The 25,808-nt window shown below is 40.8% G+C and overlaps 1 protein-coding gene across 2 annotated transcripts in view; it reads left to right on the top strand.

Moving 5' to 3' along the window:
- Window positions 1–4,338: 4,338 nt before the first annotated feature.
- The window catches only part of PALM2AKAP2 (PALM2 and AKAP2 fusion), a 451,099-nt gene continuing 429,629 nt past the window's right edge, over window positions 4,339–25,808 (top strand). For both annotated transcript variants that reach the window (XM_044265161.1, XM_044265170.1), the window contains exon 1: window positions 4,339–4,382. In XM_044265161.1, coding sequence (XP_044121096.1) covers window positions 4,378–4,382 — 5 coding nt within the window. In that variant the 5' untranslated portion in view covers window positions 4,339–4,377. The remainder of the gene's footprint in view (window positions 4,383–25,808) is intronic.

Below are 25,808 nucleotides of genomic sequence, written 5' to 3'. Positions count from 1 at the left end.
AATGAATAAACCATTAAAGAATGTGTGTATTGATATATCCACATAGCCATACCCTGCTACTTTTTATGCTATGTATACTACTTTACTATATTATACTATTAATATATCTATATCATTTTAAAGAATAAATAATATGTCATCTAGCGTAACATTCTCATTCCATCAAAAAGAATAAACAAGTTGATCTTCACCATGTCTACACCTTTATCAGTTTCACTTCTTCAGGGGTAAAGGGATGTTGTGAAGATAGAGCTGTCACAATGTTTAGGATTTCAGAGGAAAGATGCAATGTAATAATAATGATATGATGACAATAATAATTATGATAATAGCTTATTATACTACTGTTAGTTGAGTAGCTACTAAATACGAGGCACTGTGCTAGACATTTTGTATACACTGTATCTAATTTCAAACCAACCTTTAAAGATAAGCCTTATTGTCCTCATTTCATAGACGAAGAAACCTATGAATTAGATTAAGAAATATGTCCCAAATCACAAAACTAATAAGTGAGCAAGCTGGAATTTTAACCAGAGTCTTAAAGTTTAAAGTTTGGCTTTAAAGTCTGTTATTTTTTCCTGCAGTTAAATGTAGCAGATGATATGTTTGTGACTTTTAAAAAGATATAGGCCAGCCCTCTAAAATGAATTAATTCTTATTTTTCTACTGCATTTGAAAATTATATTAGTGAAGAGACTAACTTCAAACAACTTAAGGTGTACCTATAATGCAATCTGACCTTTATCTTAAAGTTGAGAGATGCCAACTGAAAGGTGTTAGGCAAGGGGATGATATGATTAGATCTTGTGTCTTTGGAAGATTGCTCTGGCTGTACAGTTAGATGAGCTGGAACTCCTTAAGATGTAACTAGAAACAAAAAAAACAGAAGGGAGGCTGTTTTATTAACATCAGTGGGGATAGACAGGAATGAATGGGCTCTGTGACTCTTCAGGAGGTCGCCTGGAAAAATTCTGATTGACTGGATGTAGGAGGTCAAGATGGAGACAAATCAAAGAAGGTGCCCAGGTTTCTGCATGGACATTTCCCTCTCTGTTGTTAGGATAGTGTACAGGTTACTAGAAGGAGATTTACAGGTGAAAATGAAAAGTGCTTTTTGGACATATTGGATTTGAAGTGTTTGTGAAGATGTTACAAGGGACTTTGGATATTCCATTTTGAAGATTAGAAGAATGATGGGCACTGGAGATTTACTTTTGGAAACGAACACCAAAAAAGCAGCTAATTAAACCCACGGAAGTAGATAAAATTGCTCAGGGAGGGTATGTACGGTCAGAAGGAAAGAGAGTTAAGACCAGATCTTGCAGAACACTAACATCTAAAAGATAAGACTCAGAGAACAGGTGCTGGAGCTCTGGCAATGTAGCGTCACCTAGGACAGTTTTTCAGAATGGAAGGCGTGACCCTAGGTATTTACCCAAAAGAAATGAAAACATATGTTCACACAAAGCCCTGTACTTGAGTGTTTATAGAAGTTTATTAGTGATTGCCACAAATTGGAAGCAATCTAAATATTCAACAGCTCATCAGCTGATGAATGAATAAATAAATTGAAGTCCATCTGTATCATGTACTCAACAATGAAAAGAAACTGCCTCTACACACAACACTGACTCCCAGAAGCATTTGCTAAGTGAAAGAAGGCAAATATAAAAGGCTACATACTGTTTATATGACATTCTGGAAAGCAAAACCACAGAGACAGAAATCAGGTCAGTGGTTGCCAGGAGCTAGAGGTGGGAGAAGGGAACTGACTATCCAGGGACTCAGAGGAACTGTTTGGGGGTGATGGTAATGTTCCTTATCTTGATTATGGTGGTGATTACATGAGCGTATAATGTGTCCAAACTCTTAGACCTGTACACCTGAAAAGAATGAATTCTGTATATAAATCATGCATCAATAAAACCAACTTAGGGGGGGATAAAAGCAAATACAAAAAGAGTGGTCAAAATGTCAAATGCTGCTCATAAGTCATGAGTAGAAGAGGCCCGAGACATGACCATTGCATTTAGCATTAGTGACTCTATAGGGAGCAGTGTCGGTATGGGAAAGGCAGAAGCTAGATTGTTAAGGTTTAAGGAGTAAGAAAATAATGCTGGTTTGCCCCCAATACCTATTTTCTCCTTCTTTCATGGGAATGGAGCCCTGAATTTCTGGTTAGGCTCATGACTATGCAGAATGAAGACTGTTTTGCCCAGTCTCCCTGGAAACTGAATATGGCCATGTGATGAATTCTAGCCAAAAGATGTAAGTGAAAGTGTCCTGAGGCAGTTTCTGGAAGCCTTCCATAAGAGGCAGTGGGCCTGCTTCCTTAGCCCTTTCTTCTTTGCTTCTTCCACCTTTGTGGTGGTTGGAATGCAGACATGATGGCTGGAGCTGGAGCAGCCACCTCTGACTATGAGGAAGGGAGACCACAAATGACAGATCAACATTTTGGAGGAGCCTGGGTCTCTTAGCTCTTTGAGAGATATTAAACCAGTCCAGAACTGCTTATCACTGAACTTTTAAGAGGCAGAAAAATCTCTTTCCTGATTGAGACTCTTAATTACTCACAGTTGAGTTTAATCCTATAAGCTACCAGGAACAAATAGGAGGTGAGGGTGGAGAGATGGCAAGTATAGGCAATGTTTTTAAGAACCTTGACTATTAAGGGAAAGAGTAAAGATAGGATGGAAGCTGGGAGGAACATGGGTCAAGGGAGGGTCTTATGATCTCCAAATTCACACCAGATTCTCTGTAAATGGAGACCTGGCAATACCCCAGAATCTCTTTCCACAAAACAGCCCTGTGAATATTCACTAAGATCGACTTTGTGGCTCACTTTCCAGAGGGAAAAGAGGAGCAGTGCATTCCCCCAGAATATTTTACACCCATCTCCTTCCAGCCCCTTGATTGTGCAGAGCTCTTTCCCATCTAGAATCACTCAGCAAGCTGGGGCTGCTTTTGAGCCCATCCCCTCTCAGGCCAGTGTTTTCAGGGGTTCTTTACTGAACACCTGACCTTAGCAAGCCCACTTCTCTTTTATTCTCCATTGGAGTATTTTTTCTTTTAACTGCTTTAAGATACAGTTCATATACCATAAAATTCACCCAGAATGTACAATTCAGGGCTTTTTAGTATACTCAGGAATTTGTGCCATCATCGTCACAGCTTAATTTTAAAACATTCATCTTGATATTTTATTTCTTAATTTTTCGAGCAATGTTTTCAGTCTGTAATGATGTTTATTTTTCTCTTTCTCTGTGCTTTGTCTTTCTGCTTTAGCCGGTGAGCTCCACTAGGGCAGGGACTATGATGACTCTGGTTAGGGCTGCATCCGTAGCGCCTGGCAGACACCCACTGACAGAGGGACCAGGCAGCGACGGTGAAAGCCTAAAGCTTATCCCGTCTAGTCTTCATTGCAGCAGGTGCAAGGCACCTGGATGGGAGCCAGGTTTACATTTGGGAAACCGTTAGGAGTAGGGAATCCTGGGGCGGGGGGTGGCGTATAAGGAAGGAATATATGCCCTAGGGAGGCTTATAACTCTGGGGTGGAGCCATGGTAATTTGGGAAAACATGTTCAATGAACCTATTGTTTTCAGAGAACGAACTAGAAAAAGTAACGCCGGACAGTATCTTCGTACTGGGCAGGAACACGCAGAATATGGAGTGATAGGAAGGGCGTGGGATTGCCGAAGGGACGACACACCGCAGTAACACGCCGCCGCGCAGCTGGAGTTTTCCTTGGGAACTCAGACCGATGCCCGCCGGGCTGGCACAATGGCGTTTCCGAACTCCTGCGCGGCCCGCTGGGGGCAGTATTTGTTATTTGCAGCAGCTAGATGCTAGATGCTTCTTTCTTTCGCAACTTCCAAGCCTCGAGAGCTGCAACCTTGCGGATGACTCAATCGTTTCCCTGAGCCCTCTGGGCTGTGCGGCCGCCGCAGCCGCCCCTCTCTCCTCCCACCGGTCCCCCCCGAGCCTCAGTGCCGCGCCGCCCGTCCCAGGGGAGCCGCCGGCGCACCTGGCGCCTCGGGCGCCCGGGCACTGCGCGCTGGTGGCCACACCGCCCGGCGCGCAGCTGCCAGCGCGCTCCCTCCCGAAACATTTAAGTGGAGTGGCTTGTCTAGCGCCCAGCGAACAACATTATCCAATTGCTTCCCGTTTTACTCGCAGGCTGGGAGCTGAGAGAGCCTGAGCGTTCACTTTCAACCCTCAAGGGGAGGAGGGGGTGCGGGCGGGGAGGGGAGAAGCTCGCGAAGCTTGCGGCTCCACCTCGCGCGCGGCGCGGCCAGAGCGCCCGGCTCAAGCAGAGGCGAGCAGCGCCGGTGAGCCCCGCAGCAGCGCGCCGCCGGGCCGCCCAGAGCCCCGCGATGGAGTGAGTATCCCCGCGCCGAGCTCTCCGCTCGCTGCCCTGCTCTCGGCATGTTGCCATGGCGACCGCGGCAGCAGGCCGATGCCGGCTCGGGTCCCAGTCCCGGATGGGTGTTTAATTTCAGCCCAGTGTGTACGCCTGGTGTTTCTATAGCAGCAGCCGCAGGGGCTGGAGCCAAGGGGTAGGAGCCCCGGGATGCGTGGTTTTGTGCCGCTGCCTCTCGGCCAGTAGGGCCTCCGGAGGGGATGGTGCTACTAAGGAGGGAGGCAGGTTCTAGGCTTCCCCATCCCTGCCCCAAGCTCCCGCTTCTCAGGGAGTTGACTGCAAGAGCCATTACTTCCGATTCCTAACCATGTCAGCATTATTGGACTGCAGTTAAAAAAAAGGGGGGGGGTCACTGCGGATCGGAAGCCAATGTGGTTCGTTGTGAAGCGTGTCATGGAAGGAAGGATGATGAGTTCGTGGTAATATGAGCCAGAGTGGCAATGCCCTGGCTACAAGAGACCATCGGAGGCCCCCAAATAATTGATTTGTTCCTGGGGTAATTGAGAAATGAGACAAAAAGGTAGGAGCAGCAGCTGGGGGTTGAGTTACCACGTTTGGCCCCGTGGGCACAGCAAGAGAGGGGTGGGGAAGAGAGGGCAGGGAGGCAAGAGGGGCGTTAACCAGAAAAGACACAATGAAGGGCTTCAGTTGTGGGTTCGAACTGGGGTTTCTTTCTCAGTCTTTGCATCTCTGGGCTGGTCCCTCTCCCAGGCTGCTGCCGCAGCAGGGCCACTGTGACAGGCGAGACGCTCCACGAAAGGGTCAATTCTGGTGTCGGCTATTAGATACTGCTCACTTGGTCAGCTTCTCTGCCTCCTCTTCTATTCCCACGGATACTCCCTGATGTTGGGACTTCATGAAATCATATTTCAGCTTGGGGATAACGTCCGGTTTTTGGGTAGCAGGACCTTCATGTCAAACCCAATAAAGCCTAGATGCAGCTTTTGTCCTTCTGCGTATCTGATGGTGTAGATGCAATTTAATCCTCACCAACAAGGCTGCTAAAGCAGAAGTAAGAGACGGTGTGGCATTTTAGGAGTGAGGAGTTGTAGGTTTCAGCCCCTGGTTGAAATACCCCTTGGCTGTTATTAGTGCTATTGATTTCCTATACCAGTAACTTCTGTCTCTGAGCCTCAGTTTCCCCGAGTGTTCATTGGAGTCAAAGATGCTCCTGACATAGTTTTTAAGCATTGTTGAGAGGATCAGATAAGCTTTCTATCTCTTCTAAAGGGCATTGTAAATTGTAAGGTGTATACAGATTTAAGGAGTTAATGATTAAGTCTTTGCAATCAGTTTGCCAGGCTTGAGTCCCCGTGCACTTTGCGGAGTGACGTCAGTCTCTTTGGGTCTCATCTCTGGAAAGAGGAATAATAACTATTTCATGCAACTTTTGTGAAGATTAAACAAATTGATACATATAATGGTCTTAGAGCCTAGCACAAAGAAAGCTCAATAAATATCCTCTATTATCTAAAAATATTATCTATTGTCTACTATTATTACTGTGGTCTCCAGCATTCTCCATTAACATTTTGTGGGGTTTCAGGTTGGCACCAAGCTGTTTTTTTTTCTCCCTCCAGACAATTTATAAAGAAACTTAATGCCCCAAGGGCAACTAAGAGTAACACAATTTTCAAGATGCCATTGTAGGTGTGGAGAAGTGACCAAAAGACATAGCAGACTTGCATACACAGCAGAAGCTGGACAGCTTGGCCTCGGACATATTCTATTCTTTTTTTTTTTTAAGATTTTATTTATTTATTTGACAGACAGAGACCACAAGTAGGCAGAGAGGCAGGCAGAGAGAGAGAGGAAGGGAGGCAGGCTTCCCTGCTGAGCAGAGAGCCCAATGTGGGGCTCGATCTCAGGATCCTGGGATCATGACCCTCGTTGAAGGCAGAGGCTTTAACCCACTGAGCCACCCAGGCACTCCTGACATATTCTATTCTTATTGCCATTATTGTTTGTTTAGACAGGGAGACTGTCCTTAATAAGAGAATGAATGTCGATCTAGTCATCGCACCATGGACACTTGAGGGACACCCTGGTTGCTTGCCAGGGCAGTGACTTTCATCTCTACCATCCCACATTAGTCTGCTAATGTACTGCCAATCTCCAGGATTAAAACTGGAGTGCTCAGTAACTGTGAAACAGCTTAAAGAATTTGTAAGTTTCCTTCCTCAGACCCTCCCTCCTTCCCTCTCCATCTTCCAGCTAAGTTTTTGTTCCAGGTGTGCTGATCTCCCACACTCTTCCTCTCCTATCGCAGGACCCACATAGGTGCCACAACCAGACTGCTTCTCTCCGGATCAACCTTGGCCCTGGTTTTCTGTTCCCTTGTGACATTCCAAAGTCCTTCTCACCTTCCAGTTAACCTCCTGCATTTCCAACTGTCTATCTGTTCTCTGTCCCACTTCCTTTGCTTCATTAATGTAATTAACTTTTAAACTCTTTTTCTCTTCTTTCAGAATGCCACCTCTTCCTGTCTTGGTTCTAACAAAATTTCTCATATCCTGTTCTTCCTCTCAACCTAAGCCCTCTCAGAATCTCATCTTAGGTAGGACAGGCTGCTTTAAATATCAGTGAGATAGGGGCTCAATTCTTCTTACTTACTGTGTTCAACTTATGTTTATGAGAAACAATTAAAAGGGGGAATAAAACTCACTTCATCCTTTTATTTTTTCATGTAACTAACAAATATTTGTTGAGATTAGTCCTGGTCAACAAAGCAGTCATGATTCTCACCATCTGAAGTTCATAGTCTAATGAAAAGGTAGATGTTAAAGTAGTAAACATAAATGAATATATAAATACAAAAGTACAATAAATGCTATGGAGGGAAATGCACAGAGAAAATAACAGGAAGAGGATATAGATTAGATTGAGGTGTCAACAAAGCCTCTCTGAGGAGCTGATATCTAATGTGAGATATAAAGGATGAGTAGGAGTTGGCTAGGTGAGGAGTAGAGGGAAGAAACCCTCTAGGCTGAGAAAGCAGCATGTGTTAAGGCCCTGAGGCAGGAGAGATCCTTGGCAGGTTGGAAGAACTGAAAGAAGGATGGTATGGTTAGAGCTTTGGCAGTGAGGGGAAGATCGTTTAGAGAAGTGGCTAAGTGCAACGCAGAGCCATCAACAAGCTTTATGAATGGACATGAAGATAATCATTTGTCTTTTAAATCTCTTAAGCTTAAAAGTTCAGAAAGCTAAAATTACCTTTCCTACTGAAGGTATGTAAAATGGATGGCATAGAAAATGTGTCACACCATATAAGATAAAGTGATAGTATCAAAAATCTATAAAGAACTTATCAAACTCAACACCCTCAAAATAAATAATCCAGTTAAGAAGTGGACAGAAGGGGCGCCTGGGTGGCTCAGTGGTATAAGGCCTCTGCCTTCGGCTTGGGTCATGATCCCAGGGGTCCTGGGATCGAGCCGCACATCCGGCTTTCTGCTCGGCGGGGAGCCTGCTTCCCCCTCTCTCTCTGCCTGCTTGTGATCTCTGTCAAATAAATAAATGAAATCTTCTTAAAAAAAAAAAAAGTGGACAGAAGACATTAACAGACATTTCTCCGAAGAAGACATGCAGATGGCCAACAGACATGAAAAAATGCACAACATCACTCACCATCAGGGAAATACAAATCAAAACCCTAATGAGATACCACCTCACACCAGTCAGAGTGGCTAAAATTAACAACTCAGGAAATGGCAGATGCCGGTGAGGATGCAGAGAAAGGGGAACCCTCCTACAATGTTGGTGGGAATGCAAATTGTTGTAACCACTCTGGAAAACAGTATGGAGGTTCCTAAAAAAATTAAAAATAGAACTGCCCTATGACCCAGCAATTGTACTACTAGGTATTTATCCAAAGAATACAAAAATACTGGTTCAAAGGGTGCACATGCACCCCAATGTTTATAGCAACATTATCAACAATAGCCAAATTATTGAGAGTGTCTAAATGTGCATCAGCTGGTGAATGGATAAAGATGTGGTGTGTGTGTGTATAGTATATAAAATGGAGTATATATAATGGGATATCTACACATAATGGTATATATATACATAATGGAATATATATACTTAATGGGAATATTATATTTATAATGGAATATTACTCAACCATCAAAAGAATGAAATATTGCCATTTGCAATAACATGGATGGAACTAGAGTATATATTGCTAAGTGAAATAAGTCAGTTGGAGAAAGAAATACTATATAATTTCACTCATGTGGAATTTAAGAAACAAAACAGATGAATAGGGGAAAGGAAGGAAAAATAAGATAAAAACACAGAAGGCGAACCATAAGAGACTATTAACGATAGAGAACAAACTGAGGGTTGATGGAGGGAGGTGGATGGGTGATGGGTTATAAATCGGTGATGGGACACCTGGATGGCTCTGCTGGTTGGGTGTCTGCCTCCCGCTCAGGTCGTGAACCGGGGTCCTGGGACCAAGTACTGCATCGGGCTCCCTGCCCTGCACGGAAACTGCTTCTCCTTCTACCTCTCTCTCTTTGTCTCTCATAAAGAAAGAAAGAAAGAAGTGATGGACATTAAGGAGGGCACTTGTGATGAGTGCAGGGTGTTTTATGTAAGTGACGAATCACTAAATTCTACTCCTGAAGCCAGTACTACACTATATGTTAACTAAAAAAAAAAAAAAAAAAAAACGTGGAAGGAAAATATGTTGTCATAGCCAAGCGTCAGTATACTGCAGATATCTGCAATAGGAGAAGGGGATATCAGTTTTGAAAGCCAGACTGTTTGTGGTGTGCCAGTACCTGATAGTTCTGAATAAGCCAAAGTCACTAATTTTAAATGAATTGGAGTAAAGTAAACAATGAATCTTGGAACACTGAAAAAAATAAAAAATTAAATTAAATTAAAAATATAAAATGATCCCTCCCCCCCAAATAATCATTTGCTCATGAATGTTATTGGTTTTAATAAAACAAGAGCATCTCAGTTGAAATAGGAAAAAATAAAGATAGCAAGCAGAGGGTCCTAACTGATTACACCTGGCTTGTTGGGTTGAGTGTGAGATCAGTGTTATATAAACTTTAGTATGTGCAGTATTTAATTTGGTACCACACCTATAGGTTTTGCTGGACACTTCTCTAGAACACAGCCTTCCAAACAGCATGGGAACTAAAAGGCACAGAGGATATTACATGGAACTCTTTAAATTGTTGCCATCTCTGTAAGCTTTGGGGTCTGACAACGTGGATGGCAGCCTCGGAACTGATCTGATGGGGTGTAGAAATGACATTTCTCTTCACCTGGCAGGTGCCTGCTTTCACACAGCCATACCACAGGACAGCTTTAAAGCATGCAGAGGAGATCACCAAGTATCTCAAAGAAAGTTTCTTCTTTCACATAAACAAATCAAGGCTCATGAAGGGATGAGTGTGGGAAGGGTATTGAGTCATAGCTGACTTCTGGTTCTTCATATATGTCTTCATTCATGCATTCATCCATTTATCCAGCAAACATGTATCGAATATTTTCTTTTTTTTTAAAAAATATTTTATTTATTTGACAGAGTGAGAGATCACAAGTAGGCAGATAGGCAGGCAGAGGGGGACGAGGGAAGCAGGTCCCCAGCGGAGCAGAGAGCCCCATGTGGGGCCAGATCCCAGGACTCTGGGACCATGACCTGAGCCAAAGGCAGAAGCTTCAACCTACTGAGCCACCCAGGTGCCCCTTATCAAATATTTTCTATGTGCCAAGCACTGTGATAGGTACTGGGAGTAAATAGTGATCCTGTCTTCAAGGAACTTCCCGTTTAATCTAAATGTGACTGTGGGTGCTCTATGACCTTGAATCATTTTCCTTGGCTAAGTCTGCCATCCGTTACACAAAGTGTGCCATTTCATGTGTTCAACACTTTGTAGGCATTGAAAAAATGTGTTTAAAAATGTATAAGTCTTTAAAAAAATTTTTTTTGTTGGAAGTAATGTTTGCTTTCTACAACAATTAAAATGTTTGGGGGCTTAGTTTATAAAATAAACCCCCTTTTCCTTTCTCTTTCCCCCAAGGCTTAGTCCTTGGAGCCTTACTGTGAACAGTTTGGAGGTATCCTTCCAGATATTTTCCATGCAAAGCAAGTAGAGTTGGAAACACATACTGATAGAAGTTTAAATACTTCCTTTTATATAAATGAAATCATACCACATATGTTGTTCTGTAGGTTGCTTTTTCCTCTAAATATATTGCACATACTTTTATATATCAATATATACATACCTATCATGTATGCTTTTATTAGCTGATTAGCATTTACTTTTGGAATATAGTTCATCAGTCTCTTTTAATGAAGATTTGGGTTTGTTGCCACTTTTTTTTTTGCTATTAAATGCAGTGTTGCAGTGAACATCTTTGTACATCCTGCAAATGAATCTGTATAGTGCTTTCCAGAAATGGAATTGCTGAGTGAGTGAATATGCATATTATGAATTTTTCTATATATTGTCAAAGTGCATCCAAAAATGTTCTATCACTTTACATTGCCACCAGTAATGTGTGAGTCCCTGTTTCCTCAAATCTTTGACAACCCTAGCCACCTTATATATTTATATCTGAGTAATACATTTATATTTGACTCCTCTGACTTTATGTAACCATTCTATCAGTGGTCACCGTCTTTGCTTTGGCCTCACTGGACTACTTGTCATTTTTTTCCGAGAGCACTAGGGAGCCATAAAATACAAACAACAAGCTTGAGTTGGGAAGAGACTGAAAATTATTTACAAAGGGGAAGCTTAAAATACCTAGTTAACTTTAAGAAGTGATCAAGTAATTTTTTTGTAGAGTTGTCAAATTTTGACTTTATTGAATGAATTCTTACTCCTATCATTAAGGAAATCAGAGTATATCACTTAGCATTTACCATTTGTTGCAGTTATACTGTTAGATTGTTGTTAGATTAGTTAGTTAGATTGTTAGTTACATTTTCAAAGTTTTTAACATTGGCAATTTTGAATTGTAAGCCAAATTCTCACAGTTCAATCAACTGAGCACCCTTTATGCACTGGGCACTGTTGGAAGCACTGAGAGCAGAGCAGTGAATCAAACTGAAAAATGTCCTTCCTTCACAGAACTTATATTTCATAGAAGAGATACGGTGTGTATCTACATTAACATCAGGAAGTGATAAATGTGAAGACTAAAATTAAAACGCATTAGGAGACTGGAAGCTGATGAGGGAGGGTTATTGATGATCGGATAGTCAGGAGACAAGTTTCTGAGTGGGATAGTTTGAAGAGAGACTTGAACAAAGGGAGGAAGTGAGCTGTGGGGAAGGAAGACCATGCTTTGTGGACTTAGAGTTCGTCTTGAATCTGGATAGAGTCAAGGTCATCACCAGCCCCTTCCTCACTTGCATCTTCCTTCAGCATTTTGTGATGACTTAGTGTTTAGTGGGGAGGTACTGTTTTCAAACAGGGCCCAAGAGTGTTATATTCTGGATGCCTTTCTGTTTCTTCTATGAACAAACAGATTGACTGCTTGTAAAATTAAATTCATGTATATCCCCCTTCATAATTCTACAAGACATTGTTCCATTGTGTTCTGGCATGGACTGTTGCTCTGGAAAAGTATGAGGGTGGCCTGATTATTTCCTCTTTGTAGCTGGCTTGCCGCCTCCTTGCCCTCCCACTCTTGCAATTTCTTTCTTTCTTTCTTTTCTTTTCTTTTTTTTTTTTTTTTGGCCTTGGTGCTGATAGAATTATTTTTAAACATGAAAGTTTAATAACTTCTCTGTGATTTTTCTCACTGCAAGTCACTGTGTCAATATTTTCCTGGAAAATGGTACAGTCCTTTGATCTAAAGATTTTTATTTTCCTTTTTTTTTTGTAAAGGCATTTTCTTTATGGCTTTCAATTAAACAATCTACTTGTTCTCTTATCTAAACATTGTGTGTGTGTGTGTGTGTGTGTGTGTGCATGTATGTATGTATCTCAGAGTGGGGGGGGACAGATAGCTATTTGGTGCTTATTTGTCACCAAGTGGTTGGCTTAGTTTAGCATCTACAAACAGGTGGGAGGGGGCAAGTCATCAACAAAGGTCATTGTTACTTTGCTTTTTTTCTGCTGTCTCTCTAACCTCCGGACTATGGCTAGACTGGCAGATTATGACTATCCTCATTAAGTTTTTAAGCTTCAGGCTTTCACTGATAATAAAGAGGAGAGGGACGCCTGGGTGGCTCAGGGGGTTAAAACCTCTGCCTTTGCTCATGGGGATCGAGCCCCGCCTCGGCTTTCTGCTCAGCAAGGAGTCTGCTTCCTCCTCTCTCTCTGCCTGCCTCTCTGCCTACTTGTGATCTCTTTCTCTCTGTCAAATAAGTAAATAAAATCTTAAAAAAAAAATAAAGAGGAGAGAGTTCACACCATCAGTTCACACCATCGTGGTAGAAGTGTCATCAGTTCCACCACGCTGGTATGGAACCAGCCCCTCCATATAGATGTTTCCCATGTCTTTCATGACCTGTTGTTGCCACTCCTCACCATCCTGGCATTGGGTTCTGTGAGCTCTCTCTTTACTTACAGAGAAATGTTTGAATAGGACTTGGAATCTCTAGAGGTATGGATCACCTTTTAGGTTTGTCCGCTGTTTCAATAAAACTTTTACTCCTTAGGGCCGGTAATTCTTCTAGTCTGTGATTTGGGAATCTCAACTCTGCTAGTTTCATAGTAGATAATTTTTTTTTTCAACGTTTCATTCATTTCAGCAGGTTTCAGGGAGATGGAGAGGAAATTTGCCTTTACCATATCTCCAAGTGAAAGAATCCGTGAATCTTGCATCCACATGAAAATATTACAAATCAGCAAATGTTGGTGTTATTGGAAAATTTGTTTTTATTATAGATCATTTTGTCAATTGGTTCTTAGCGATGCGTATGACAAAATAAGTTTGTGAGTGCCCTTATGAATACTTTGCAGTACAGGAAATTTGAAGGAGGTGTGCATAGTCGGTATCCTCTGTCCTGCCCTTCAGATGCATCCTTTAGCTTCCCTCACTGCTTACTGCCCTATGAGGCTGACGTCCGTGGACCACATCAGTTCGCTCTCTTGCCCTTTGGTTTCCTGTTGGGTTGGATGAATGCAAGGCACCAGCAGGAGACCCAGAGGTGCAAAGAAGTCTGAGGTCAGCATATTTACTCTATGGTCTCCCTTCCGGTAGAACAGGGTGTTGGCACTGGCTGCTTTCCTCAGCTGAAGGCTACAGGTCCTGCCTGTAGCCCTTTCCTGCAACTTTACTTCTGGTTCTCTCCTAGTTCTGGTGACCATTCCCTCTGTTTGCTCCTTCAAGTCCAGGTGAGGCTATAGCTGATCTCCCCACTTGGTTTGCTCCTGGCATGTTTTGCCATCCCTGTTGGTTTCCCTGAACTCTTCACGTGGTTTCGTAAAGTAGTACCTTTATTAAGCGCATTTCAGTTATCCAGGTGAAGCATGCCATCTCTCTGTAGCGGGGTTCCCAACTCACAGAGGGTGCAAAGGAAAGAAGTGTTTGAAGATTTAAAAAACAAACAAACAACAGAAAAACACCACATACTTCACATTACCAGGATGGAACTTGGCAACTCTTTATTTGTTTACACATTTTGGTCATTGGAGGTCAAGGCCCCAAAATATGAAGAAGCTACTTGATAACTGTTATGAGTTTACTCATGAACTTAAGAAAGAGAAGCTCCAATGTTATGAGCTATTGAAGTGTTTAGTTGCTTCCCATTGAAAGTTTCATTTTTCTTATAACTTATAATAAAAATTCCCCAAATTTGATTCCTCAGAGGGAAAACCAATATTAGTCTTGAGGTGGCTTAATTAGAATTTTATTTAAGAAAATGAAATTTTATGTGTTCTTGTAATAGGAGAGAACTTTACTATTAAAAAAACTAGGGAAAATTATTGTTTTCATGAGTAGAACTTCATAGTATTTGACCTACTATTTAAGTATAAGTCATAATTTAACTTATCATTAATATCTAAATGAACACTTCTTAAGTTGTTGTCAAATCAATAAAATCTGTTTTGTTTAATCCTCACAGATAGCACAAAAGCATAAAATGGAGTCTAATCAAAAGCTGTGTTTTACAAGTTCTGAATAGGTGGGGTCTAAATTAGATATATTTTACTCCATCTAGCTTTATATAGTATTTCATGCTTAGAAAGTGAGCTTCAGGGGTGCCTGGGTGGCTCAGTTAGGTTAGGTGTCTGACTCTTGATTTCGGCTCAGGTCATGATCTCAGGGTCATGGGATCAAGCCCCACATTGGGCTCCATGGTCAGCACGGAGTCTGCTTGAGTTTCGCCCTTTTCCTCTGCCCCTCCCTGTGTGCACTGTCTCTCAAATAAATAAATAAAATCTTAGAAAAAAAGTGAGTTATTTAGACTGCTTATCCTGCTTTAAGTACTTCCATTTTTCTGTCAATTATGTTCATTTAATTTATTCATTTCACTCATAATTATTAAGTACCTACTATGTGCTAGCCAGTGCTCTAGGTACCTGTAATACCTAGATAAATAAATAATAAATAAAAATAAATAATAAATTAAAAAAATTAAAAGAATATGCCAGTCCCTGCCTTCGTGGAGGCCACAATCACATGAGGGACAAACGTAGCTGACCAAGTTATTATAATAAAATGTGCTACATGTGGTGCTGGCGGATGTTTTGGTGGGATACTATCTGAAGCTATGACATAGTGAGAGGACAGGAGCCTAAATGAGTGTTAAAATCTCCAACATTCTATATGAGGTCAAAATCCAAACCCAATTCTTAGCCCCTGAGGTTAATTTTGCATAAAAACACCTTGTTTTTATTTTTTTAAAGATTTTATTTATTTATTTGACAGAGATCCCAAGTAGGCAGAGAGGCAGGCAGAGAGAGAGGAGGAAGCAGGCTCCCTGTTGAGCAGAGAGCCCGATGCGGGGCTTGAGGAGGGGCTTGATCCCAGGATACTGGGATCATGACCTGAGCCAAAGGCAGAGGCTTTAACCCACTGAGCCACCCAGGCACCCCAACACCTTGTTTTTAATGTTGGGACTAGTCATCTTAGAACTCCTTACGTCACTTTCTAAAACACTAGCCAAGCCAAGTCCAATGTTAAGACTATTTGAATAATTGACAGTCTTCAGATGTTTTTGTTTGCACTAATGAACCTGGGCTAATGCTACCTCCAGGACCAAGCATGTTGCTATTAGTATCATGGTGAATGCCTGCCCCCTTGAGGAATCAGAGACTCAGTTTTTCAGAAGACAAAGCAAAGTGGGATGGCTAATAAAGACAAAACAAAGGACAAAGAGCCGTCAGAACAAACAAACACTTAAAAGAATTGCAGGTCACTGCTAGACATTTTTTTAGACACAGTACTTGATTTGTTTAGCCCTCTGTTGAAATCATATTAAAAGCCCCCCCCCCTTTTTTAAAGATTTTATTTATTTGACAGAGATCACAAGTAGAGAGGCAGGCAGAGAGAGAGGAAGGGAAGCAAGCTCCCTGCTGAGCAGAGAGCCTGACGTGGGGCTCGATCCCAGGACCCTGAGATCATGACCCAAGCCAAAGGCAGAGGCTTTAACCCACTGAGCCATCCAGGCACCCCAAAAAGCCTCTATGTTTTGAAAGGTATCAAGATCTGCCCAACTATTAGCCAGGGAAGCACTCAAGAAGTTGACCTAGAAAGTACTGGGAATTCTCCTTCCTTCCAATGCTTTCCTTAGCTTGTTACCTTCCAAGAAGGAGGGACCCAGGATTTGAAGGTAATGATACCATCTCCTCAGAGACTCATGCTGTAATGTGCACAGAATCATCTGGAAATAGTGTTAAAAGGCAGATGCCAATTCTGTTAAGTTTGGGGAGGGATTGGAGATTGTCTGTATTTCCAGCAAGCTGCTGGTCTGTGGACCACACTTTGAGTAGCAATGTTCATGGAGCAAAGACACAGCCTAGGGCTGTACATAATGCAAGAGGTAAGGGCCTCATTCTTTTACACTTCATCCCTCAAAACGAAACTGGAGTTCAGCAGTCTGTGTGTGAAACAGGCCAATATACAGAGCCAAACAAGGCCCTTCATTTTAGTTGGCATAACTTGGCAGTTCCATGGGAATAGCTAGGTATTTTCTGGAAAATCAGAACAGGATGGGGGGGGGGTGCAAGAAAAAAAAAGTGTTTATGAGGTAAATAAATGTAATCTTATCTTTTAAAATATGAACTTGAAAATATCTGGGGTCCTAAATAATTTAAAATCCAAAAATATTTTTCTTTGCCCAGTTCCTTAATATTTTTCTTTAAAAAAAATAGTGAATCTGCTTATCTGGAGCCTCAGGAGTCTGCAAATCATTAATACCTTGGTATAAATGTCAAGTTAGGATTCTAGAAAGAGGATATTCATGTGAGCATGAATATGATCTATTAGGACCAAGTAGCTTGTGGTATTACATTTTTGGAGGGAGGCTGACAAACTTAGGGCTCTTTATTAGTGGAAGCCAGGGAAGAGCCACCTACTTCATGAAGGGTAATACAAACAGGTTACTAAATTATATTTTCATTTACACGGGATGGGAAATATCTCCCAAACTCTTTCCTTGTTACGGGAACTAAATATTACAAGGACAATCCATATTGGAGAACTAAACCGTACAGAGCAAGGTTTTGTTAAGAATTCTTGGTTGCTTAATAAAACGATGGCTCTCTACAACTAACTACATTTTTGGGAATTAAAGCACAGTTCTTCTTCCTTTTTTTTTTTTTTTTAAGAGTTTGTTTATTTATTTGACAGAGATCACAAGTAGGCAGAGAGGCAGGCAGAGAGGAGGAAGCAGGCTCCCCGCCGAGCAGAGAGCCCGATGCAGATGCGGGGCTCGATCCCAGGACCCTGAGATCATGACCTGAGCCCAAGGCAGAGGCTTTAACCCACTGAGCCACTCAGGTGCCCTTAAAGCAGAATTCTTAAGGGCTCTCAGTATGTCCTCCTTCAACCTGTGTCAGCCACACAGTGTGCCTTCCTGTTAGTTTCACCCCAGGTCTTGAAATTGGGAACATTTAAAAAATATTTTTTAATATCAGGGTGGTGCTTGCATGACGCTTTAGTACAAGAAGAGTAGGACGGTCATGCTCCAGAGAAACAGAGTTTAGGGGTGTGTGTGTGTGTGTGTGTGTGTGTGTGTATGCGTGTATGAAGTTCTACTTTTTTTTAAAGATTTTATTCACTTATTTGATAGAAATCACAAGTAGGCAGAGAGGCAGGCAGGGAGAGAGGAGGAAGCAGGCTCCCTGCTGAGCAGAGAACCCGGTGTGGGACTCGATCCCAGGACTCTGAAATCATGACCTGAGCCCAAGGCAGAGGCTTTAACCCACTGAGCCATCCAGGCACCCCTGAAGTTCTAGTTTTTAAGACCTCTTTTTTTTTTTTTTAAGAATTATTTACTTTATTTATTTATTTATTTGAGAGAGAGAGAGCGAGCAGGAGAGGAGTGGAGGAAGACCAGAAGATTCCCTGCTCCATGGGGAGCCCCACATGGGGCTTGATCCCTAAACACTGAGATCATGACCCCAGAGTGAAATCAAGAGTGAGATGCTTAACAGACTGAGACACCCAGGCACCCCGAAGACCTTGTTCTAAAATGCCAGTCTTCCAATGTATCTGTGTCTTATTTTGATACTTTCACTTTTCTCCCATTCATCCTTACCTTGGGAATTTTAAAAGTGTTCCTAAGACCAGAATCCCCAGGTTGATTAACAGAAAAGCTTTGGCCCTTGTCACCCAATGCCGAAATTTGTCCGCTTCAAGAGATTGGTCAACTCTTGGGGCTGAATCTAGCCCTCCATAGCCACAGAAGCCAGGGCTGGCTGCTGGTGCAGATCCTGGGATCTGACTTGGGGGGTGATGGTGGTGGAGGACTAAGGAGCTTGGGGGGAAAAGGGCAGCAGAGGGCAGGAAGGAATGCAGACAGCTGTCAACACAAAAACCCACAGGGCAAAAATGGTGAAATCTGCATGGGATCCTTGGTGGCTATTGGTTTCTTCATTGGGGAAAGCTGCTGTCTTCCTCTGCAGAGCAGGTCACTGGGAACCGTGGTCATTCCCATTGCGTGGCTGATATTGGTAGTTCCCGCTTTTCTTCCTTGTTTCTAGCTTGTCTCTATGCGTCCCTGTCTTGCCTGTTTCTGGATGGGGTAAAACCCAAGTGGGTCCTGAATGTCATGTCCTGAAAGGCTAAGGAAGCTGGCCGTTCACCCTGCTCTCTTTCTCAGTGAAGGGTACTCTTTCTAGCTAGAGAGTTCCCTCTTGGCACTGAGCAGTGCCAGCCTTGGGGACAGGATGCTGTAGGTAAAATGAAGCTGTTCTTCCTTCCCTGTCTGTGTAGTTGTTTTTGTTCTACTGTGTTATTTTCTTAAGAAGACTTTTGATCTCTCTCAGAGCAATTTTTATTCATGGATAGCTGTCTGATTATTGATCTTTGTTGGGGGGGGGTGTTCCATACAGAGGTTGGGATGGACTGTACCGCTGTCTTCACGACATCAACCCGGAACCTAACAGGAGCTGTGTTCTACTTCCAATATGTTTGCCTTTCTTTCATCATCTCTTAAGTCATATCCTTATAGTCTGCTTTCCAAGTGATACTAAGATGCGAGTTCCAGGAGAGCACCACAGCTGGGGGTGAGAGTATGTTGATACTTGCAAAGCTTTAGCTGTCGCCATTTTGATTCATAGAAAAAGAGAGACGTGTAAAGTGGAAAAGCAGAAACCAGAGATCAAAGGTAATACCATTGCCTCCAACCTGCCTGTTCCTGGAGTGGAAGCTTAGGCTTGCAGTTGGTGAAGAAAAATCACCTACACTTAGACAATAAGCTTATAAATAGGTCTGCTTTTGGGGAGGGTAAAAGATTTGGCCTTTCGACCATTAACTTAGCTACAGGTTTTTAATAGATGTTCTGTATCAAAATTGGGATGTTCCTTTCTTCCCCTGGTGTGCTGACAGTGTGTTTGTTTTTTAAATGAACTGCAGTTTCATTTGTCAGATACTTCTTTATAGATCTGATGAGGCAATCCTGTGAATTCCCTTTGCTAATATTTTGTGGTGCTTTTTACATCTATATTCGTGAAACATATTGCTTGTAATTTTATTTTGTTGTGGTGCCCCTGTCAGGCTTTCGTATCTGTGTTATGCTAACATCATAAAACTCTGGGAAGGTGGTCTTCCTTACCTATCGTCTGGATGAGTATATGTAGAAGGAGGATTAATTCTTCCTTAAATATTTGGTAGAATTCACCACTGAAACTCACTGGGCTGAATTTTTCTTGATTAAAAGATTTTTAATGACAAATTCCATTTGTTTAATAGATATAGGGACACAGATTTTAGAAATTTTTGTGTGTTATTTTCAGTAAGTCGCATTTCCAAGCAATTTGTTCATATTGTCTAAGTTGTGTCTATTGATAAAATCTTTCACAGTATTCTGCTATTATCTTTGTAACATCCTAGGAATCTGTAGTGATGTCCCTGATGTCATTCCTGATATTTGTTATTAGTATTTTCTCTCTCTTGATTAGTTTTCTTTTAAATTTTTAAAAATTGCTTCTTTATTTTAGAGAAAGTGAGAGAGATATCAAGTGGGGAGAGGGGCAGAAGGAGAGAATCTCCAGACAGACCCCCCAGTGAGCAGGGAACCTGATGCAGAGTTTGATCCCAGGACCGAGAGATCATGACCTGAGCCAAAACCAAGAGTCCCAACGCTTAACTGACCTAACCACCCAGGTGCCCCTTGATTAGTTTGAATAGAGATTTGTCAATTTTGTTAATCCTTTCAAAGTATCAACTTTTGATTTAATGTGTCCTCTATCGTTTGCTTTCCACTTCATTGGTTCCATTCCTTTCCTTTTTATTTCTTGTAATTCTAAGTATCTTGGGTTTATTTCATTATTTTTCTAGTATTTTCAAATGAGGACTCAGGTCATTAAAAATATCTTCTTTTCTAATATGAATACTTCAAGTTATAAATTTCCATCTAAGCACTTTAGCTGCTTGCAACGTATTTTGATTTGTTGTATTTTCCTTCTTTTAAACACATTTTTTGTTTAGTGATCTCTGCGCCCAATATGGGGCTCCAGCTCACGACCCCCAGATCAAGAGTCATAGTCTACTAACAGAGCTAACCAGGCACCCCTGTTGTATTTTCATTATCATTTAGTTGGAAATTATTTTCTAATTTCTATGTAATTCCTTTTTTGACTCCTAAGATACCATCTAGTATCATTTTCCTTCAGCCCTAAGCAATTTTTTCCATTTGGTTTCTATGTGACATGTTTATAATGGTGACAAATTCTCTTGCTTTTCGTTTATCTGAGAATGTATTTTTACCTTCATTTTTTGGAAGATTTAATTTATTTATTTGACAGAGACAGAGAGACAGCGAGAGAGGGAACACAAGCAGGCTTGTGGGAGAGGGAGAAGCAGACTCCCTGAGCAGGGAGCCCAGTGTGGGGCTCAACCCCAGGACCCCGGGATCATGACCTGAGCCAAAAGCAGACGCTTAATGACTGAGCCACCCAAGCACCCTTTACCTTCATTTTCGAAGAAGATTTTTGCTGAATTTAGAATTCTAGGTTTACAGGGCTTCCCCCCCACCCCCTGCTTTCTTTTAGCACTTTAAAGATGTCATTCTGTTTTTCACTTTCAATATTTCTAAGTAAGTCATAATTTTTATCATTCTTCTTCTATATGTAATATATCTTTTTTCCTTTGGTTGTTTTTAGGATTTTCTCTGGTTTTCAGCAGTTTAACTATAATGTGCCTAGATTCAATTTTCTTATAATATTTCCTATTGGGATTCTGGAAGATTCTCAGCTTATATTTTTCAAATACTTTTCCCACTCCATTCTTTATGCTTTCCTTTTGGAACTCCAATTATTCACACAATGGAGTGCTTGATGCTATCCAACAAGTCATTGAGACTCTGCTCATGTTTTTGTACTTTTTAAATTTAAATAATTTTTAAATTTAAGATAGTTTTTAGATTTATATAAAAGTTGCAAAGGCAAGTTACAGTTCATATATGCCCCATACCTTGTTTCTTATGTTGTTTGCATCTTACATTACTAGTGTACATTTGTTGCAACTCGGGAATGAACATTGATATATTGTTCTCTAAATTCCACACTTGATAAAGATTTCAGTAGTTGTTCCCTAATATCCTTTTTCTATTCCAAGATCCCATCTAGAACACTACAGTTTTGTTAATTATCATACCTCCTTAGCTTCCTTACCTGATCTGTGACAGTTTCTTAGACTTTCCATGTTTTTTATTACCTTGACAGTTTTGAGGAGTGCTGGTCAAGGTTAATTTGGGTTTGTCTGATGTTTTCTCATAGTTAAAGTTGGGTTATAGCTTTTTGGAAGGAGACCACAGAGAAGAAGTGCTAGTCTCATCACCCCATTTCAAGGGAACACAGCATGATTTATTTCTGATGATGTTAACCTTAATCATCTGACCAAGGTCATATTAGCCAAGTATTTAAAAAGGAAAATAAAACATTGTGAAGTTACTTTTCCCCCTTTTATGAGTAGGAGGAGTTAGGCTCTACCTTCTTGAGAGGGGACTATCTGGATAATTTATTTGGAATTATTCTGTAGGAAGGTTTATTTTTCTCCACCACTTATTTATTTAGTAATTCATATGTATATATATACATCAGCATGGACTCAGGGATGTTTATTTTATACTTTAGGTTATTATTTATAATATTACATTATTTATTTTGTTCAAATGTTTCTACTTTTGTCACAAGGATCTCTCTCAAGTTGTCCATGATGTACCTAGAGTAGTTTTCTTCATATTTCTCCTGCAGGGTTTTGGGCTCTCAGCATATAAACTTTTTTCACCCCATTCTTTATCTTCTCCTTGTTGTCCCCTAGTCACTGAGGCATGCTCATTTTTTCTAATTTTTTTCTTTGTATCACGCTTCTATTTTAATAATTTCTCTTGACCCATCTTTATGTTCCATGTTTGTTTGTTTTTTTGCTTCTGCATTGTACAGGTTGCTGTTAATCTTATCTGATAAATGTTTTATTTTCATTTTGATTCTTTGTTATCTCTGTGAGTTTTCTTATATTTTCACTTGTAATATCCATATTTTCCTGCAGGTTTTTAAAAAAATATATACTTTCCACTGTTGTTTTAAAAGTCTTTATGTGCTAATTCTAATATTTGGGTCTTCTGTGGGTCTGTTTCAATTAACTATTTTTCTCTTTGTGACTGTGGGTCACATTGTCCTTTAATATGCCCAGGAATTGGCAAATATATAATGTATATTAAGGATAATATATTGTAGAGATTCTGGATTTGGTTATACTCTTTTAAATAGTGTTATAGTGGTCCAGAACCTGGATACTGCAAAGGCTGTCCTTTCAACAATGTAGCAGGATATAAATCAAAATCTCAATGAGATATCACCTTACACCAGTTAAAATCACAAAAATTAACAAGACAGGAAACAACAAGTGTTGACGAGGATGTCGAGAAAGGGAAGCCCTCTTACACTGTTGGTGGGAATGCAAGCTGGTACAGCCACTCTGGAAAACAGGATGGAGGTTCCTAAAGACATTAAAAAGAGAGCTACTCTATGACCCAGTAATTGCACTACTAGGTATTTACCCCTAAGATACAGGTGTAGTGAGAAGAAGGGGCACATGCAATAGCCAAGCAGTGGAAGGAGCTGAGAGGTCCTTCAACAGATGAATGGATAAAAAAAAAAGATGTGATTCATGTATACAATGGAATATTACTCAGCCATCAGAAAAAATGAATACCTACCATTTGTATCAACATGGGTGGAACTGGAGGGGATTATGCTAAGTCAAATAAGTCAAGCAGAGAAAGTCAATTATCATATGGTTTCACTCAGATGTGGACTATAAGGAACAGTGCAGAGAACCATATTCAAAGGGATAGAAAACTGAAGGGGGAGAAATTGGAGAGGGAGATGAACCATGAGAGACTTGGACTCTGGGAAACAAACTGAAGGTTTCAGAGGGGTGGTGGGGTGATGGGGTCACCAGGTGATGGGCACTGAGGAGGGCACATTTTGTGATGAACACCGGGTGTTATACACAAGTAGTGAATCATTGAACACTATATCAAAAACTAATGATACAGTGGCTAACTGAACAACAACAACAAAAAAAAGTGAAAAAAAAATAGTGTTATACTACCAGGTAATTAATTACTGATGTGCTCCCTTAACTTTGTGTAAATTTAATTTTGTGTTTTATAAGGGAGTTCTAGTCCAGTGTTGTCTTCAGGCTTTGGGTGCCCTTCTAATGTGTGGCTCTCCTGGGGTTTTAATGGAAGTTCAAGGTTTTAACATGTTTCTTTATATAGACAATTGGTGAAAACATATTTGAATAGATTGAGGGAGTTATTTTATGGGTAGATCTTGCCAGATTGAAAATCTGATTCTTCTCAGCTCTGAGACTAGCTTGCTTCTTTGTCTTAATCCTCTATTTTAAAGAAATACTTATGAAAATACAAATAAAGGAAAAATTGGCTGAATTTCTGCATTTTAAAAATCAACTAATTTTTTTTACACAAAATAGAAATTTGATGTGTTTAAATTTAGTGGATGAAGGTAAACCCAATGTGCTATTGAGTACTTTATATTCCATTTATTCCATTTGTAATATTTCTAAACATTTCAGGCTTATTATCTATTAAAAAACACCAAGAAAAAAAAAGACACCAATATGCTTGAATTTTCTTTAAAAAATGTGTGTATATCTTTCTAATAGTCATCATCAAATTAGTTATGAATTTTGATGACTATGTGTTGATAGGCTCAAGACTCATCCAGTAATCTAACCTTGGCAAAAGCTCTAAATAAGTAGAGTTCCCATACTTTGCTTGGCCATATTGGCTTATGTGTTTGTCATTATTTTTTAAATCTCTTTTCCTTTTTACTACATATTAACAAATACCTCATCCTTTTGTTAGCCAAATTCTGTCTATAATTAGAGCCCCAGAGTTGTTTGCTTTTAAACATCTCAATCATCCCAGGGATAGTTCAACTTTCACATTCCAATCGTCATTGTTCTAATTATAAAATATAAGAACAAAGCTTTTCACACCTCCTTGATGGGAGTATTTTGCCATCAGACTTTGCTCAGTCAGAGACTTTGCTTCTTTCTTTTCAGTCTTATCTGGACACAAGTCTTATCTGGCATTTTGCCTGCCTCTTCTCCATTTGTACTTATCCACTCTTACCTGTGTCTTGTCTCTCTGAGAAGATTCTCTTTACTTTTGCCATACCTATAGATTTTTGAAATGATGATGAAAGACTCACACATCATCGTATCTATTTATTAGGTCCTAAGGCAGCCTGCCATGCAAAATTTCTAACTAAAATATCCAGAAGAGACTAAAAGACAAAAATGTTCAACTCTCAAAATTGAGGCAAATGACCTATGGTTATCCTGTGGAAAGAATTTCCATTTATTTTAAAGTCAGTGGAATTGGGAAAAGGACAAGGGTCTTCTATCCATGCTTTGCCTCTGGTAAGGTAGTAGCCTCACATACCCAAAAGAAGGTTGAGAGAGCCCACCTGCCGCCATCTTGCATAATCATCTGTTCTAGTCAGAAAATCGGGCAGCTTTTCTCTATTTATTTCAAAACATGTATTCTGTGACCATTGTGCCAAGAAAAGAGAGAAATTGTTGTTGGTCCATTTAATTTTGGAGTATAGCTGATGAGCAATCTACATCAGGACAAGGAGATGATAATTGGATGGGTGTCAGGATGTTCCTTCAGCTAGGAGATACAGGAGGGTAGAACAGACTTAGATGAAAGATAATGAGTCTAGTTGTATGCATGCTGAGTGCAAGGCTCCTGTGGTGTTTTATTGTAATCATTAAGCTTGAGGTACTTTAAGATTGTTATTTATAATCATTAAGACTTTTCAAGTAGATTCAAGGAAATAAGTGGTAGGAACTTGGGATTTTATTTATTTGTTTGACAGAGAGAGTGAGCACAGGCAGATAGAGTGACAGGCAGAGGCAAAGGGAGAAGCAGGTCCCCCGCTGAGCAAGGAGCCTGATGCGGGACTCGATTCCAGGAGGCCAGGACCATGACCCGAGCCGAAGGCAGCTGCCAACCAACTGAGCCACCCAGGCGTCCCTCTTTCAATCTTTTTTTAAAAAATATTTTATTTATTTGACAGAGAGAAATCACAACCAGGAAGAGAGGCAGGCAGAGAGAGAGGAGGAAGCAGGCTCCCTGAGGAGCAGAGAGCCCGATGCAGGGCTGGATCCCAGGACCCGAGATCATGACCTGAGCCGAAGGCAGAGGCTTTAACCCACTGAGCCACCCAGGCACAAGAAAATAAAAAG

The sequence above is a fragment of the Neovison vison genome, chromosome 9 (genome assembly GCF_020171115.1).
Source record: "Neovison vison isolate M4711 chromosome 9, ASM_NN_V1, whole genome shotgun sequence".
NCBI lineage: Eukaryota > Metazoa > Chordata > Mammalia > Carnivora > Mustelidae > Neogale > Neogale vison.
Note: the sequence above shows the minus strand (reverse complement) of the source record. Positions and strands in the feature narration are given on the sequence as shown.